The sequence below is a fragment of the Acomys russatus genome, chromosome 22 (genome assembly GCF_903995435.1).
Source record: "Acomys russatus chromosome 22, mAcoRus1.1, whole genome shotgun sequence".
Taxonomy (NCBI): domain Eukaryota; kingdom Metazoa; phylum Chordata; class Mammalia; order Rodentia; family Muridae; genus Acomys; species Acomys russatus.
Window position 1 is genome coordinate 25,996,884 of NC_067158.1, and position 19,576 is coordinate 26,016,459.

The window sequence follows — 19,576 nt, forward strand, 5'->3', positions numbered from 1 at the left end:
TGCTTTTCACACTTCTAGCAGGGGACACAAGTGAATTTCTGACCACCCCTTTCCTGGGTGGACAGAGGCATTGCATGGAAATACAGCCATTGTAGTTGGAAACAGACCGGGATTCCTCAGGAACAACCATAGAAACTCTCTAGGCTGCCTCCCTTACCCTGTCAAGTGTCCCCTCCCCAAACAGTCTGCAAGTCTTCACCATTATCTGATTATTATTTTTTTTATCTGATTATAATGCTAATTGTGATGCTCCAGAAAAGTTCGCATAATACCATTTGTCATGATAAATCCAACAGCCCTACACTGTCCAGTTTTCTATCTCAGTCTACTACCATGACAGGTAACTGCTTCCAAGGAGAGGTGTGTGAGACACATGTTCAGGGAAAAGGGGGTGAGATGTCTAGAGGGAAGCTGGGTGGGAGGGCCTTGGTAGGTGCAGTTGTCCTATACACCCTCTTGTACATCTTGTACCTTTCATCCCTCCTCCTCCACCTTAGCTTGAGACTTTGCTTATTCTAGACTTGGTTTCATAGCTGCTGCTCTAGAGCTTCATGCACCTGCTCATTTCCCTGGAGAGTAGCAGCCTAGGTTAAGGTATTGTTTGTTTGTTTTTTAAATACACACTCTCCAGACAGGGCTGTTGATGTCCAGCCCTCCTCAGATGACTCCATCTTACGAAGTTAACAGAGTTTTGCTTGAGTTCAGTGGTAAAATGATGATGGCCTACTATGTACAGCCCTGGGTTCCATCAGTAGCCCCCCAAAAAATTTTAAACAAGCCATGCTTAACAGTATTTTTTCATTTTAAAAATTGCATACATACATACATACATACATACATACATACATACATACATACATTTATGCGTGCTATAGTTGGCAAATAAAAGGTCACACATTAAAATTAACCAGTCTCAAAGTCTGCATCTCAGTATACTTCTATATAGTGAGAGTAGCCATTCAGAATGGAAGTTGTATAGATACATGTTTGATTTTACACTTTAACTATCATAGATTTTTATGCACTTTCCTACTGCCAAAACTGAAAAAATCCATGACAGTTAAAAGTTTTTTTTTTTTTTAAATCCTCTTTTTATAACTTGTGCTTGTTACATGCATTCATTACTTCCTCAGCTCCTAATAGCCTTTCTTGTTCTCTTTCCTTCATATTGTACAGTGCCCGTGTGTACACTTGTTTACATATGTACATATTTTAGTGGATAGATTCTACATATTGAGAGCATGTAGCTTTTTTTCTTTCTGAGCTTGAGTGACTTCACTTAGTATGTATTCTAAGCCCATCCATTTTCCTGCAAATAGTTACTACCTTTTTCTTTAGAGGTAAATAGTGTATAGTGTATATTTAGTATATATAATATAAATAGTACACACACACACACACACACCAAATTTCCATTGTCCATCTGTTGTTGGACAGCTAGGTTGATTGTGATTTTTTGCTATAGTGAATGAAGCAATAATAACGGTGAAAGTGCAGATATCTCAATGGTAGGGTATGGAGTTCTCTGGATATATGCTCAGGGGTGAAATAATTATTAACTCATAGAAATATTTTCTTGTGGTTTGTTCCCAGTTAAAGTTTGAATAAATCTGGGCACAGCTATGCAGAGAAACCCTGTCTCTAAAGGGGAGGAAATTTTTAAATAAAATGCATCTGCATGAAGCCAAGTACAGTGGGGCATGCCTGTAGTCGCAGCACTCTTGGAGGCACAGGCCAGGTGGATCTCTGTGAGTTTGAGGCCGGCCTGGTCTACAAAGTGAATCCAGAATAGCCAAGATTATACAGAGAAACCCTGTCTTGAAAAAAACAAAAAATGCAGCTTCATGATTACATGTTTTACATGTAAGAATATTACTTTGATAGATAATGCATGGCATAGATTACATATTCTGCAGTATTCCTTCTTCAAAGAAACAGATTAATTTAGAAGGTCATATAGAAGAAGATAAAAGTCTTTTACTGAGAAGCTGTGAAAGGAAAGAAGAGCTAACGGCCAAAACTTGGTTGAAAATTGGAATACTGAGAACACCTGTGTTCAAGTCAACATTAGTCCCAAGGATTTAGTCTACTCTTGGGATAGAGTAAAATCTCAGTCTAATCCAAGGTGAAATCACCTCACAGTGCAGGCCTCATAACTGACTGTAACCTGAATACTGGAAGGAGAGCAAGAGCTATGTTTATCATGGCCCTGGATTTTTGTGATACACCAAAGAACCTGGAAATTACTGTGCAGTGGTACAAGCTGTGCAAGCTTCACAAATGAGAAGCTTACCAGTTTCCTTTGTTTTGAAATTTAATTTCTTTTTAATTTTATGTGCATGGGTGTTCTGCCTCATGCATATCTGTGTACCAGCTTCATGTCTGTTCCCATGTAGACCAGGCCAGGAGAGAGGCACTGAACCCCCCGTAACTGAAGTTATAGATTGTTGTGAGGTGCTATATGGGTGCTGAAACCCAAACTCAGGGCTTCTAGAGTGCTGAGCCATCTCTCTAGTCCCAGTTTGCTTTTAAGTCACAAAATAAAGGTTGAAGACACCATAGCTGAGAGCAAGCAGAGACAACAGCTACACACTGAAGATAGTGCTTTCTCTCCCACCCCACCCCCCAGTCCCGTTTTTCAATACAGGAGTTCTCTGTGTAGCCCTGGCTGTCCTGGACTCACTTTGTAGACCAGGCTGGCCTCGAACTCAGGGATCCACCTGTTTCTGCCTCCTGAGTGCTGGGATTAAAGGCATGTGCCACCATGCCTGGCGGATAGTGCATTTTCAAAGACTATAAAATAACTGTTTTTTGTGTCTAAAGAAGTAAAATGTGTTTAAATTCATGAATTTATGATTAAGATGATTGCAAAGGATCATCTTGGTTTTTGGGAAAATTAAACTCAGAAACACATAATACACACACACACACACACACACACACACACACACACACACACACACACACCCCACCCCCCCCACCCCCCCCTTACCCTTTAATCTCAGCACTTAGAATGCAGAGGCAAGAGCTTCTTAAGTTAAAGGCCAGCATAGGTACATAGAGAAACCTTACCTCAAACCAAAAGGTCTGGGGATGTAGCTCAGTGTAATGGGCTTGCCCAGCATGTACAAAGCCTAGAGTTAAAATCTTTTTTTAAAATATGTGTTTGTTTATTATTATGTATATACTGTTCTGCTTGCATGTATACTTGCACACCAGAAATAGGCACCAGACCTCATTATTGATGGATGTGAGCCACCATGTGGTTGCTGGGAGTTGAATCAGGACCTTTGTAAGAACAGCCAGTGCTGTTAATCTCTGAGCCATCTCTCCAGCCCTAGAGTTAAATCTTTGGTAGAAAAAAATGAAAGGAGACAAAAAACTTAGTAGACAAACAGTAAAAGACTGAAATGAAAATTGGTAAGGGAGCTCTAGTACGTGCCCCAAGGTGACAAAGATGTGGGACACACCAGCGCTATGTGGAAGATGCAATGATGAACCTCTCACTAATGACATTTCTAGGAAAAACTGGACTGAGAATACATACGAAGGTTAAAACATCAGAGAGTAATCCAGTCCAGAGGAGGCAGAGAACACTGATGCACCATCGTGCCACTGCTGTGGGCTCCCAGCCTGTCCTCTCTAGCACTTGATGGGTTTGCTCATGATTCTTAGAAAAATAAAAGCCCTTGCCTTACCTAAGTGTCCCCAGTGGAGAATGTATTTGTAGCTAATAGAATGAATGAGCTTTCACAAAGACAGGCAAGAAAAGTATTGTCCTGACTCTAATACATTTTTCTTTTTAAAAAAAGTTTTACATACTTGCATGTGCATGCTTGTGGAAGTCAAGAGGACACGTTGTAGGAGCTGACTCTTGCCATGTGGGTTCAAGAGACCATCAGGATAGCACCAAGCACCTTTACCAGCTGAGTCAGATCATCAGTCTTTTTAAGTCCCCAAGCCCACCTGCCACCCATGTATAGAGTTACTTAGAAGGCAGTGAGATGTCATCCCATATTGCTCATATCAGAGATCTGGTTTGTTGTGTTGACACAGGCAGGGAGCAATGACTCTTCACAAGAATATGTTCTAGGCCTGTGCAGAAACTAGCAGGGCATCGGTTTGCGGTAAAGGGGGGGGGGGTCTATCCTTCTGCAAAATTTTGTATTTTCATCCACTCACTACATCTTCTGTTATTTTTATTTTATTTTTTTCAAAACTAGGAAAATGAACATTTGAAAAAGTTCCAGGTGACATGGGAACTGCATAACAAACACCTGTTTGAAAATCTGGTCTTTTCAGAACCACTTCTCCAGAGCAACTTGCCAGCACTGGTGTCTCAGATCAGGTATTTTGTCTTGACTTGGATTCTCTTACTTGCTGTGATGTTCTGTTTTCATGTGGCTGTAGACCACATGTGGAAGTCCTTACAGGAAAAAGAACAGGACATAGGGGAAAAGGTAGTGAACAGAAAGAAACACCTAAGGGGCTGGAGAGATGGCTCAGAGGTTAAGGGCACTGATTGCTCCTCCAGAGGTCCTGCATTCAATTCCCAGCAACCACATGGTGGCTCACAACCATCTATATAATGTGATCTGATGCCCTCTTCTGGCCAGCAGGTGTACATGCAGCCAGCACACTGCATATATAATAAACAAACAAACAAACAAATCTTAAAAAAAGAAACACCTAAGACATAATACAACTAAACTTTTGTTTATTTATAATTTGTATTTTATGAATGTGACTGTTTTGCCTGCATTCCTGTCTGTATCACATGCTGCAGTGCCTGAGGAAGCCATTGGATTCCCTGCAATTGGACTTACAGGCAGGTCTAAGAAGCTGCCATGCTGGTGATGGGAACCAAACTCAGCCCTTCTGGAAAAGCAACTAGTGCTGTTTTACTGCTGAGTTATTTCTTCAGCCCCCAATTGAACTTTTAAATAATAAACCAATATAAATGTTATTCAGTTATAACACCATAAATAAAGGCTCCAGCAGACAGTGCTGCACACACGTGTGTTAAAAAGATATATAAAATAATTTTAAATCAACAAGATTCAGTACACTCTTGGAGAGTAGACTACATTGGAATTTTCTGACTGCAACCTGTGTGAAAGGAAAGGAAGCCAAGGTTGCCATGAAGAAAATGCTTTTATCCAGTTGTGAGAATCACATTCACATTCGCCCATGCCTCCTATGGGGCTAGAGCAGGTCGCAGTTACCTGCGCTTGCATTCATTTCTTGATGAGTATTGGACTTGATGGTCCAGTTGATTGGTCATCCAGTTGATCTCCAATGGTTGACAGAAACTCTTTTCTGGTCCCATATTCAGAATATTTTTCTCACTAGGAATTGCAGTTAGATTCCAAAGAGTAACCATATCCTAATTTTGAATGTTCACTCAAGAGCGCTCTCTCTTTTACTCTCAAGTCCTAAGAGGAGTGAAGTATGGAAAAGAGAAAGGCAGCATGGCATCTAAGGAGTTCTAGTCAGCCCAGAAAAGGTGTTTCTTTGTGTCCCACCACAGACCCACCAGTCAAACCTAAGAATGATTTACCACAGCCAGGCATGCTGGTGCAGGCCTTTAATCCCAGTACTCGGGAGGCGGAGGCAGGCTGATCACTGTGAGTTCAAGGCTGGCCTGGTCTACAGAGTGAGTTCCAGGACAGCCAGGGTACACAGAGAAACCCTGTCTCAAAAAACAAAAACAAAAAATTTCACCACAAATTACTAAGAAACAATCTCTTTATTCAGAGAAATTTAGTGTTCTTACGGTTAGCTTTCTAATACTGATAATGTGCTGCAGATAGCAGCTCTCACCATTTCAGAAGATTCAGTCCATCACAGGAATACTTGGCAGAGGAAAACTGTTCACTTTGTGGTAACTGCCAAGCAGAGAAAGGATTTAGGAATAAAGTACATCAATTTTCCACTAGTTCCTGATATGTCCCAGGAAGCTCTGAACTCACCTGTGGATTAGTCCATTGGTGAGGTCCGAGCTCCCCACCCTCCTCCAAAATGCTGTGCCTCTGAACTGCTCTTCTAGGAACCAAGTCTACTTGTTTTATTGGCCACTTTATTGGGATATATTTACATATTGTATAGTACATCTACTTTAAATTACATTTCAGTACCATTTGACTAAATTTTTTTATTTTTTTATAAATATATACAATTTATCTTTTTGTTTTGTTTTGTTTTTTGTTTGTTTGGTTTTTGTTTTTTCGAAACAGGGTCTCCTCTGTGTAGCCTTGACTGTCCTGGACTCACTTTGTAGACTAGGCTGGCCTCAAACTCAAAGCAATCCACCTGCCTCTGCGTCCCAAGTGCTGAGATTAAAGGCGTGCACCACCACCGCCTGGCCCAATTTACCATTTTAAGTTATAATTCATAGCATTAATTATATTTACATTATTTGCAATTAACAGTATTTACAAAAGTTTTTCGTGTCCTCAAACAGAAGTTCTCTTTTTCCCTTGTCCTTTGAGAGTCTTTTCTCTGAGCTTAGCTGCTGTCTCACCACCCCATTTTCCTGGCAGTTTACAATTAAAGAATCATGCCATTCATTCTGTAGGCTGTTGGTCCTTAATAAGAAATGTGTATACAGCTCCATTTGTTGTAGCCTTAGTACTTTTAGGATTCCTGTAGAGGTGCTGTGAGAATGTTCTGGTCCCCTCATTTCTATCACCAGTACAATCTTCAGGGTCCCTGAAGTTCCACTCTTCTTTGTTCAGAGTCTATATTTGTAACATGGAACTGGTAGAAATGGAGGAAGAACACTTGGAAAGAAAGACAGGCTGGAAGGTCATGGTCTCTTAGTTGCTTTTCTGTTGCTGTGATAAAACACTATACCTAAGGCAACTTATAGAGCGAGGAGTTTATGTGGACTTATACTTCAAGAGAAATAAAAGTCTATTTTGGTGGGAAAGCATGGCAGTGGAAACAGGAAGCTGAGAGCTTGCATCTCAACCATGATCACAACAAAGCAAAGAGAACAAACTGGAAGTGGAATGAGGCTTCTAATCTTGTTTGTTTGGTTTTGGTTTTTTTTGAGACAGGGTTTCTCTGTTATACAGAGGCCTGACTGTCCTGGACTCTCTCTGCAGACCAGGATGGCCTCAAACTCACAGTGATCCACCTGCCTCTGCATCCAGAGTGCTTGGATTAAAGGCGTGCCAGCACACCCGGCTGAGGCTTCTAATCTTAAAGCTGGTCCCCAATGACGTACTTCCTGCAGTAAAGCTAAACCTCCCAAACAGCACCACCAAGCAGAGACCAAGGGTTCAGATACCCCAGATTATGGGGTACAGTTCTCATTCAGAACATTACACATGGAATGGGGAAGGACAAGGATGGCAGCAGTAGGAATCAGGTGAAAACATTTTTCAGAGCTGCAACATGGAACTGTTCTTGGGACCTAGGGTGATAATCAGACTTTGGTGCAGAGCCTAGATGTAGCCTTGCAATCGGTAGATTGTCTGGAAATTCCCTGTTGTTGGTTTTTGTTGTTGTTGTTGTTGTTTTAACAGTGTTCACAAATGTGAGCTACCCTGACAGAGTGAAAGGAAAAGATTTTGGCAACTATTTCTGCCCATTTTTACCTGTAAAAAATTTTTGATTAAAAAATGATTTTGTTAGGTGGGCATGGTAGTGCATGCCTTTAATCCCAGCATTCCAGAGGCAGAGGCAGAGGCAGGCAGATCACTCAGTTTGAGGCCAGCATGGTCTACAGAGTGAGTTCAGGACAGCCAAGGCTACATTGAAAAGAAACCCTGGAACTTTTGGGGGGCTAGCACTAAGGGTTATTGGGGCATCCTAGTACAGACACTGGAGCTTGCCCATGGTGCTCTTAATGTACAAAGCCCAGACGTCCCAGAGAAATGTCTGACTACACAGAGAAACCCTGTCCCGAAAAACCAAAACAAAAAAGAGCAGAGCACTGACTACTCTTCAGACGTCCTGAGTTCAATTTCCAGCAGTCATCTATTAACGTGATCTGATGCCCTCTTCTCGCAGGCAAGTGTACATGCAGATAGAGCACTCATACATAAAATAAATGAATCTTTTTAAAAATGATTTTTTTTTTTTTTCATTTTTAACCATTAGGTTGTTACAGGTGAAATCATGAAGTGGTAGGCACTGCAAACAACTTTGTGTTTCTTACACATATTTTTCCTGTGTTTATGCACAACATATTTTTAAACATGCCTTGGTCATACCTTTCCTTAAAATGAATACATTTCCACTTCAAAACCTGTGTGTGTGTGTATAATTGTAACATTTGTGTGTTACATATTTGTCATTAAACATTTTGGTTTCTCTGCGTCACTGTATATTAATAAGAAATGTATGCACAGCCTTAGTGTTTTTAGGATTCCTGCTAGTTTCTTTCAGCAGGTGCTATTATTTCTTTGAGCATTTCCTTTATATGTGGCTCTGTTCAGAGTGCTTTGTGTAAATAATCCTTAAGATTTGCTGTGGTATGTTTTGTGACGTGATGTGATAAAGTTAGACAATAGCAACAGGCAACCAAGATTCTTCCATCTAGCCAGGAATTTCTGGGCTTTTCCTTTGTGATAGGCCTTCTCTTTCCTAGGCTAGGAACCACTACTCATGATACCTGCAATGAAGACACATACAGCACCTTACTGCAGAGGTACCAGCGTTCTGAGGAAGAGCTGCGCAAAGTTGCTGAGGAGTGGCTGGAGTGTCAGAAGAGGATCGATGCCTATGTGGATGAGCAGGTAAATGCTGCTCCTGAGGTATACCCTGCACTCTCGGGCCTCTGTGCTAAGTTGCTAGCTACAGCCTTGAGTTACAGAGCTTTCAGCAGAGGCTTTTGGTGTGCACTGGTAGAAACCATGCAATATCACAGATATCTGATCTTATTAATGTGTAGCAGCAACAATTAGGTCTTCAACAAGGTTGTACCACTGTCTCTGTGTCCTAATGGAGGGCCTTGAGAAGTTACTAGGCTTTTCAGATCCAGCAGCCATTTATCAATCATGGTGCTATTTAGAGCCTATTCTCCCTACATCCAGAAAAATCCAGTAGAGAACAGACATACATATGTAAGAGCAGAGCATAACAGGACAAGTGGGATATGCCTGCTAGAGATGGACCTAAAATGGATGTACCGTGTGCCCACTACCAAATCTCAACTAGGCATGCTGTTAAGATGGTATGTCTACCATTCATTCTGCCTTTCTAGAGCTTCTGATAAAGCCAAGCAAGAATAGCTTCAGCCTTTAAAGTTTCTGTTTTAAAGGTACTGGTGTGAGGAATAATAAAGGAGAAATGGCAACCTTGTGTGTGTGTGTGTGTGTGTGTGTGTGTGTGTGTGTGTGTGTGTGTGTGTGTGCGCGCGCGCGCGTGCGCGCGCCCGCGCCAGTTTGTAAACAGATAGGAGTAGCTGTTTTGGGTTGAGGTATAAGCCAGACCCACACGAATTCCAAGATCATTGTGCCATTTAGATACTGGTTGACTCTATTTCTCTCCTTGTCTGCTGCTGAGTGGTTGAGAAGGGGGTTTCTTGTTCAGAACTTGAAAAAAAAAACCTCCCTATTTAATGTCTTAGGCTATAATGGTGTCTGTGGCCTAGTCCCTACTTTTGTCATCATACAGAGTTCAGTACTGCTTATCATATGAGTTTATCATAGCCCTGAGAGGCTTGTGATTCTGCTATGATACGACCTTGACCTCTGCATGGTCATTTCCTGTGCAGTGCCCTCCTTGCTCTGTGTGTGTGTGTGTGTGTGTGTGTGTGTGTGTGTTTTGACCCTGATGGGAAGCACTTGTTGATCTATACTTTCTTTAGAGTGAGTGTGGCCCTAAACCATCGTTGTGTTTGGTTACTAGACATAGTTCCCCTTCAGCTGTGCCAGGAACATGGTTGTTCTTGTGCAGGTTGGGAGACTGACACTGTAGCAGGTTAGTTAGCTACAGGGTCTACCTATGGATTGGGCAAAGGAATAATGTGAGAACGGCCAGGCTGACCTGCATAGTATGTATGTGTGTGGGGCCTCAGCCGCAGTTGTCCTACTACAGCCTCCAGAATCAGTTCTGGGCCCTACAGGTAGCTGGAAGCCCACTTGTACAGAGGTAGCCACAGAAAGAGGCCAGCGGCTGCTTTCCCTCTGAGTCCTGTATGCATAGCAGTCTGTTTTCTGAGCCCTGTTGTTCTGGCAGCAAAGAGAGCTGAGTCTTGGGGTGGGAGGAGCCAGAGTTATCTCTGAGGATCTGCCTGCTAGTATCCTATGGAGGATCCTGACAGTTGACTCCAGGGTCAGCTTCTTACCATGAAAATGAGAGATTCGCATAAATGGTACTTAATTTTACATGCAGTTCTGTATTATACAAACTCATGAGTAAAGTTTTATGTGCACGTGTTTTCTTTTAATATGTAGTTTTGAAAAAGCATACTGCAGTACACTATGAACAGTGTAAACTGTGCAGAGAACATTTATGACATCTGAACATGACTGTTTACCAGAGTCAGGGGGAAGCAGTCAACGTCTGGGTCATTAGTAGTCTGAAATAATGAAGCAAAACAATATTGCTCAGTTTCCCTTCGCTATGAGAGAATACAACAGTTTGTTATTTGTAACAGGTTTCACTCCACAGTCCATGCTAGCTGTAAATTTGTGATCCTCTTGCTTCTGCTTCCTGAGTGCTAGTGTTAGCAGCCCTGGGCACCACACCTGGCTCAAGTAACCAGCATGTGGGTGGAGGTCATGATGGAGAAGGTCCTTAGGGCTCCAGGAAGCAGAGAGAAGGCTCTGGGGTTCTAATATGTACTTCATGGTTATGCCCCCAGTGACCTAACTTCTGCTGGAAGCCACTTCTTACAAGGTTCCTTCACCTTCCAATGTTACTATGTGCTGAGGAACAAGCCTTCAGCATATGGACCCTTATGTAGACAATCAAGAACTAAATTGTAGGTGTCTGGAGAGATGTCTCAGCAATTGACAGTACTGGCTGCTTTTTCAGAGGACCTAGGTTTGGTTTCCAATACCCACACAACAGCTTACAGCCATTTATAGCTCCAGTTCCAGGGGATTCAACACACTCTTCTGGCCTCTGTGGGCACTCGGCATGCACATGTTACATAGACATTCATGCTGACAAAATAGTCATACACATAAAATTATATATATATAAACTAAACTGTAGCACCAAATTCCAGCCTATACCTGGCTAACTCTTGTCATCATGGTGAAATATACATAGAAGGGGACAAGGAGCTTGAGGGGCACAAAATACCACTAAATTAATAGCAAAAATTGGAGAGCTCGCGTCTACACTCATTCAAGTCAGCAAGGTTACAAACTACAAAAGATCTCTAAACTCAGAGGTGCCTGAACATATAATATGTCATATGAAAGCCATGCTGCAGCCACACCTCAGTGTGCTGATAGTAAGACCACATAGGATGGCTCCTGTGGCCTGTAAGGGCTACTACCACCTACACTAATCTCGGTTTGGCTATCACACACTCTTGGACAATGGTAGAAGGGGTCCATTGTAGTATAGGCCCTCCATACTTACGCCAAGCATGTGCAGCACCAAGAATCTTCTGTAGAGGGGTTAGTAAACTTGCCATAAGGACAGCTTGTAACAATGCCCATACAACAGTAGCTGGTGTCTGCTTTGAGCCTCACAGTCCTGCTGGAAGTCTTAGTTCTAATTGAGAAGCTGATGCAGATCTCTGCTTTCAAGGGTTTAAGAAAGAGTGGTACTTGCTTGCCTGTACACACCTTAGTTCTTGGAATAGGGAATGTGCCAAAGTGAGTAGGCAGACATTTGAAATTTACTTCATTACGTCTGTTTCAGATTTTCTTCTGCTTCTCAAGTTGCATTGCTTTATACTTAATTTACAATTTTTAAAATTTATTTTATGTTATTATTGTTGAAATTACACATAGATGAAGGGTAATAGGGCTTAGGAAGGTCATGTACATGGGTGGAGCAGACCAGCTCCAGGAGGCCCCAACCAGGCTTTGTGTCCTGTCAAGTTCAGGAGAGCAAGCATTTACTTCCTTCTGCACAGAATGTACCCTGCTCTTTGAAGTGAGGAGCTCCTGAGGTTTTCCATGTGAAAAAAGTACTTGTGGTAATATTCTGCGTGTCAGGTAAAAGGCTGAAATAAGAGAGCTGGTGACTCATCCTTTTGTATTGCACCCTTGTTTTGTTTATAGGTAATTTTTCTTGAATATACAATTTTTCTTTTTATCATTTAAAAAATCTTCCTTGAGAATGTTTTGTCTAGTTGTCACTAAGAGGTGCATTTGTGTGCGTGCGTGCGTGTGTGTGTGCGCGCACGCGCGTGTGTGTGTGTATTTTTGTATTTCCTTTCTAGATGACAATGAAAACCAAACAGCGCATGTTAACAGAAGACTGGGAGATATTTAAGCAAAGGAGATTAATTGAAGAACAGGTAAGGCTGACAGGAGAGACATGTAAATCACTGCACAGAACAAGTGCCACCTTAGTATCTAGTTATGCTCTGTGTTACAGAATATCAAGAAGACCATTGGATCATCTCTTGCCAGTGTAAAAGTCATTCATTATACATAGTGATTTTAACTTTCAAATAAACAACTGCATTTACCTGTTTTATGGTCTTCCATATACTTGTTTGAAAAAATGATCTCTGTGGGAAATGTGAAAAATGGTACAAGGATCCATATTCCTTGAACTCCTCCTCTTCCCCTTTTGTGCCAGTATCTTGTATCAGATTGAAGTTGAGCTCTCAGCAATGTGAGGAGACAGAGGCCTTGCCTGAGTGTGCTTATAGGCCCAGTTAGATTCTGGTATGCCTTTTCCCTTTGAAATCCAGATGCCTGCTTGTCAGTTGAGGTAGGTGCTACTTCCTAAGCAGCTGTCAGGCTCAGTCTTCTCCACATACCAGTGGAGAAGTGTTGGACAAGTACTGAACACCCGGAGCAGGCTGAGTGAACGTGGTGTCTATAGCAGCCCTACCTTCTGGTTGTCTGCAGAAATACACGTGGGATTTGTCTTTGCAGACCAGAACATCAGGGGGTTTTCTGATGTTCAATTTTCATTTGACTGGCCCTGCCTGTGGATTCCAGGGCTGCTGCCTTGTTTTAGTTTTGTCCATTTGTAAAATGTGAGCTACAAAGGAAGTTCCAGGACAGCCAAACTACACAGAGAAACCCTTTCTTGGGGGGGGGGGGGGGGTTGGGCCTCTTGTCTTGTAAATGAGCGTAATTACTATTACAGATGAAATGGGGGAAGTGTCTCACAAATTTAAGCCATTGTTTGATGAATTCCCTCTAGTTAACTAATAAGAAAGTGGTTACTGGCGAGAACAACTTCACAGATACCAGAAGGCACATGTTGTCATCTCGGCTGAGCATGCCGGACTGCCCCAACTGCAACTACAGGCGAAGGTGAGCTGGGCTGCCTGGATGCTATTGGCCTTTAGCCTGCACTGAAACAGCAGAGGTTTGAACCCAACCTTCAGAGTTGGCTTTCTTGGTAACTGTCCTTAATTCCCGATCAGATGTGCTTGTGATGACTGCAGCCTCTCACACATCCTCACTTGTGGTATCATGGACCCCCCCGTCACTGACGACATCCACATTCACCAGCTACCACTCCAAGTGGATTCTGCTCCCGACTATCTATCTGAGATGCGCCCACCTAGTGTGTCATCAGCAAGCTCAGGGTCAGGTTCCAGCTCTCCCATCACAATTCAGCAACATCCCAGACTCATCCTCACAGACAATGGCTCTGCACCAACTTTGTAAGTTGTGATTTTTAATAGTTTCAGAAATTTATCCAATAATGAGAAATAACAGACATCATTTTACAGAAATATGAAACCATTATTACAGTGCTTTTTATTTAAAAACAAACAAAACAAAACTTTCAGTGTGTTAAGCACCTGTTAAAACATGAAATCAGTAAACCCAAACTTATACTGTTTTATTACCTGAAAAAAATAAGGTAAATTTATAATTGCCAGTTGGTATGCAGGGAAATGTCTCCTCAGTTCTGATCTCATCTTCTCATTCTGCCTGAGGTGGCCAGTGGCTGTTCATCCTCTTCATTGTCAGCCCAGTGTTCATGCCTGTTCCATGTCTTGCTAAGAACTCAGAAGATCACTTTAGCAAGCGATTGAAAGTTTGTGTTTTCTGTATTCCTATATTATAAAGATGTGCCTTTCATATTAGCAAAGGTGCTATAAACTCAGTCATGACCTTGTCATTTGCTGAGGCTTCATAAGCTAATTTGCACATGGATGTATATAGCTTCTTCTTCTTCTTCTCTCTCTCTCTCTCTCTCTCTCTCTCTCTCTCTCTCTCTCTCTCTCTCTCGTTGGTTGGTGGTGGTGGTAGTTGTTGTTTTCCAAGACTTTTTCTTCTAAGTAATCCTAGCTGTCCTGAAATTCACGCTGGAGACCAGACAAGCCTCAGACTACAGATCCACCTGCACCTGCCTCCTTAGTGCTAGGATTAAAGGGCATATGCCACCACACTGGGCTGTCTATGGTTTCTTAAATGAAGTTGAGCATGAGCCATCACTAGCCCCACAGAGGTGCTCATGTTGAGAGATTGTGACTATATCTGGCTGCACATGGTCCTCAGATTCTTCTAACTGATAGAGATGCTTATCACACACTTCATTTACATTTGTCGTGGTGGTGCTCATTTTTTCCTCCTTCAGAGTTTTTTCTGTCTTTCAGCTCTCAATTTTTATAGTGCTGGGAATAAAACCCAGGGATTCACACATGTTCGGCAAACACTGTACCACTGAGTCTTTCCCCGGCGTCAAATCCAAAATAATTCTAAAGGCCTGGGTTAAAGTTCATGTTTGATCCTTAACTGAACAAAGTTCTGCTGTTTGTGCTCTCAGGCCTTAGGCATTTTGAGGATTTCTCTGCTAGGTCTCACACAGCTTCTAACTGAGGCACATAGACGTTTACAAGACAGATGAATCTGTTGAAAATTGAAATTAGAAGCCAGGTGTGGTGGTGCACGCCTTTAATCTCAGCACATGGGAGGCAGAAGCAGGCAATGAATCCAGACAACCAGGGCTACACAGAGAAGTCCTGTCTTAAAAAAACAAGCCCCCCCCCAAAAAAAAAACCCTAAAAACTGCAAATGTATCAAACTGTCCCACTTAATTGCCCCCTGTAGGCTTTGATTTTAACCTTATGCTTACAGCCCATTGTGGTCTGGGCTGCTCATTTCCTCTAATACACTAGGCCCTAACAACTTACACTTAACGTCTTCCAAATATCAACCACTGTGACTTGAAAATCCTATGTAAAGCAGATTAATTAATTGAAGAAAAAAAATCCATGTGACTTTTGTCTTGCATTTTTCATTCCTGGTGCTGTTTTCTAAACTGAAGAAACAGCATCATCATTATAATCATTTGAATGCAGTGCAGTCGGGGATTGAGAAGCCTTCAGTTGTCATGTGATGCAAGGTTAAATTGGTCACTTCATTTCAGCCAGTTTTCCCATTGGTTGCTACCATGGCAACACCAGTACTACAGAAATACTGTGTTGGCCAAGACACATACACCCTTGCTAGTGGGTACTCTTTTCATCTGGTGGTGAGCTCCAGGTTTTGATGCAGTGTGTCAGGCTCCTCATTTTGAAAGTGGAAAGGACTCAGGAGGCAGGTGGATTTCTCAGAATTCAATGCCTGGCCTACATAGTGAGTTCCAGCATAGCCAGGGCTATGTAGAAAGACTGTTTCAAAAAGTACTATGATCCAGGCCTGATGGTGCACGCCTTTAATCCCAGCACTTGGGGGGGGGGTGCAGAGGCAGGCAGATTGCTGTGAGTTCAAGGCCAGTCTGTTCTACAAAGTGAGTCAAGGATAGCCAAGGCTACACAGAGAAACCCTGTCTGGGAAAACAAACAAACAAAAAAAAAGAACTATGATCTTGGTAATGTTGGGCGCAGACCACTTGTCCTTAGGATTTTTACCTTCTGGAGATCATTGTATGACAAGATAGAGGACAGATTTGTGCAAGTTTTAGTTAATACTGGTTTTCATTTTTTTAATGAACATGTCATTTTCTCACTACATTGAAGCTGATTGTCATAACTGACTTGGGTCTGTTGTTATATAACTACACTTGGAGTTCAGTCAGGTGGATATTTTTTGATAATTTGGTGACTATAAAATCAAACACTAGGGGCTGGAGAGATGGCTCAGAGGTTAAGAGCACAGGCAGTTCTTCGGAAGGTCCTGAGTTCAATTCCCCGCAACCACATGGTGGCTCACAACCGTCTATAATGAGATCTGGTGCCCTCTTCTGGCCTGCAGGCAGAATACTGTATAAATAATAAATAAATCTTTAAAAGAAATCAAACACTAAAGACCTGAAATTAATTGCTCCCTATACCTTAACATTTTATTAAAAATTATGTCTTCTTGGAGATGGCATTTTTACTTAAAGACTTTTAAGCCAAATGAAAGTGTAATACCAATTGATCTTAACTTTTTGTGATCTTCTCAGCATTTCTACTGTGGGACATTCTTTCCCATCCTTCTTTATGTCATAGATGTTACTCATCCAGGCTTTTTTTTGTGTTCAGGTGACTAAGAGGTGTTAAGTAGTGTGAGTGACACTGAACACTCTTCGTGAACCATGACCTTAGAGGAGATGTCGTGTTCAGTGGGGGGTGCTCCTCACTGTCCTCCCAATCGAAGGGCCTCATGGTGACCGTCTGTGCTTGCCTCAGTTGTAGTGATGATGAAGACGTCGCACCATTGTCAGCTAAGTTTGCTGACATTTATCCGTTGACTAACTACGATGATACCAATGTGGTGGCCAACATGAATGGAATCCACAGCGAACTGAATGGTGGTGGGGAGAACATGGCCCTGAAAGATGAGGTATGAGTGTGGCTTATGAGAAGGTGTGGGTGTCAGTAAATGCAGGATGTGGTGATCTTTACACTTCATTCACGTTGTTGTTGTTTTGAAAACTAAAGCTACAGAAAGCTGCCTTTTAAGTCCCCTCAGGTAAGCAGCACCAGCCGTAGTTCTTCAGAAGCTGATGATGAAGATGCTGATGGTGAGAGTAGTGGTGAGCCCCCAGGAGCTCCCAAAGAAGATGAGGCCATAGGAAATGGTAACCCCAGGGCAGAGGAGAATAAAGTGGACACTCCACCTCCATCCTACCCAGCTCAGCAGGTAGGATCTTCTGTTTCATGTTTTCTGTTCTCCCAAAGGTCTCTTCCTTTGTGTATATTTCTGTAAAGAGAAACAATTTATGCCAATGCCAGCAATTTCTGAAGATTAAAACTGTAGAGAAACACACTTATAAAATATACAACTCATTTTAATCTTTTTTTTCTTTTTTCTTATCTGTAATTGTCATTAGTTTTATAACCCTGTGCTTGCTGGGATAAGTGTTTTTTTGCTTTTTCTTTTTTGAGTTTTTTCTGTAGAAGTAAGACAGGAGTTTTAATTGTTTGTGTTGGAGACAGGGCTCACTTTTTTTTTTTTTAATTATTTTATTTGTATTGGTGTTTTGCTTGCGTGTATGTCTGTGAGACGGTGTCAGATCCTCTAGAACTGGAGTTCCAGTTGTAAACTGCCATGTGGGTGCTGGGAATTGAACTCAGGACCTCTGGAAGAGCCCATAGTGCTCTTAACCACTGAGGCAGCTCTCCAGCCCCCGGGTCTCACTTTTCAAGTGCTGGGATCATAGGTGTGTTTTCTACACACCCAGCTTCAGAGATTTATTTGTTCAGTAAACAATTTTTAAATGAAAGGGAGAACAAATGAAAGTCAGGTGCTTTGCTAACTAATCATTATAATACATAACATAAGTATATGATTAAAATAACAACAGTGATATCAAAAAGAATAAATTGGGACATCTTATCATCATTTACTCCCTTACCTGTGCCCGATCATCTGTGAACCTTCAGCTGCTACGCGCAGTAGATGAGCAGTTGCATTATATGCAAATGCAAATATTTATTCTTTCTTGTCTTGAAAGAATAGCTACCTTGCTTTTCATTTAACAGTATGTCTCTGAAGAATGTGCTTCTATATTCTCTTATTTTTATAATTTTACTTTTTAAAGGTTATTTTTATTGTTTTTAATAACATATTTGTATGTTGCATATGTACGTGAGTGTAGATGAGCAGAAAGGCCAGCAGTATCTGATTTCCATGGAGCTGGGATTAGAGGCAGTTGTGAGCCACTGTATATGGGTGTTAGGAGCTGAAATCATGTGCTCTTTAAGAGGAGTACATGCTGTCAACTGATGAGTTATCTCTTTTAGAGACTGGTTTTTTTTTGTGTGTGTGTGTGTGTGTGTTTGGGGTTTTTTTGTTTGTTTTGTATGATTGTTGTTTTCTAGTTTTAGGTTTTGTTGTTAAGACAAGGTGGTACTGTGTAGCTAAGACTGGCCTTAAATTCCTGATTATATTGCCTTTATTGTCCAGTTGGACTCTTGACTGAAGTCTGAGAAATTCTTTAACTTTATTCATTCATTCATTCATTCATTCATTCACTGAAGTAGAAGGGTTTGGATTCTTGGCCTCACTCCTGGTTGGCAAGCTCCCTTCCACTGAGCTGTATCCCCATTTAGCTCTGTCCTTCCTTTTCTCACCCTCTGTAGTACTATGGATTGAACTAAGGCCTCAGACTTTGTAGGAAAGCACACCATTCCTACTGATATCATTCTGTTCTCCTCCTGTGTGGGGGTGTATGTGGGGTTGTGTGCTGTTTTGTTTTATTTTTAAACTGTATTTGTCAGCAATTGAATTGTTTCTCCCTTTTGACCATTACAGACTACTCAGAGATGTGCGTGTGTGTGTGTGTGCGTGTGTGCGTGTTAGGGGGTTTGGTTTGGTTCTGTGTGTGTGTTTTTCTGTTGTTGTTGTATTTTGAGACAGGCTTTCTCTGTGTATCCCTGGCTATCAATTCTCTTTGTAGACAGGCTGGCCTTGAGCTCATATAGATCATGCTGGGATTAAAGGCGTGTGCCAATGGGTAGTAGTTTTGCTGATAATAAATACATGAGAAATAACCTCTTTGGTTGTCTTATATATACCTAAAGGCTGTTTCTTTTCTGTCTGGTTACTGTGTTGCAAGAGTTCTTTATGTACTAGTGCAAGTCCTAGTTTGCGTTATTTTCTCAGGTCTGTAGAATGTCTTACTGTATTGAGTTGTCTGCCTACACTAAATGCTGGGATCTGAGCCCAGGTCCTTACACTTTCTAGTACTTGCCACTGCCTCTTATGGTATTTTGTGTGAAATACAAGATTTTTGTTTTAATGCTTTCTAGCCTTTATTTATTCATATTTTAAGCAAAACTGTTCTAGATTTGTAACTTTACCTCTGACTGATTCTGTGATCCATTTGACTCAATATTTTTTATTGTATAAGGTTAGCCTTAGAATCATTCTTTGGAAAGATCATATTTTCCCATGTTAACAATTCAGACTTATATTGTATCTGTTCACTGACTGATCTGTTTGTTTGTCTCTATCCCACAATTCACTGGACTGTGATAAATTTGAAATACACCAGGGCTTACCCCTCAATCTGGTAGATGTGTCTTAGT

At 41.6% G+C, this 19,576-nt stretch overlaps 1 protein-coding gene across 3 annotated transcripts in view; it reads left to right on the top strand.

Moving 5' to 3' along the window:
- Positions 1 to 19,576, top strand: part of Fam193a (family with sequence similarity 193 member A) — a 122,566-nt gene that overhangs the window by 61,237 nt on the left and 41,753 nt on the right. For 2 of the 3 annotated variants that reach the window (XM_051165016.1, XM_051165018.1), the window contains 7 exons: positions 4,224 to 4,348; positions 8,600 to 8,747; positions 12,362 to 12,439; positions 13,303 to 13,415; positions 13,529 to 13,771; positions 16,733 to 16,886; positions 17,007 to 17,186. In XM_051165016.1, the coding sequence (XP_051020973.1) occupies positions 4,224 to 4,348; positions 8,600 to 8,747; positions 12,362 to 12,439; positions 13,303 to 13,415; positions 13,529 to 13,771; positions 16,733 to 16,886; positions 17,007 to 17,186 (1,041 nt within the window). The remainder of the gene's footprint in view (positions 1 to 4,223; positions 4,349 to 8,599; positions 8,748 to 12,361; positions 12,440 to 13,302; positions 13,416 to 13,528; positions 13,772 to 16,732; positions 16,887 to 17,006; positions 17,187 to 19,576) is intronic. The other variant, XM_051165017.1, reaches the window with a different exon arrangement.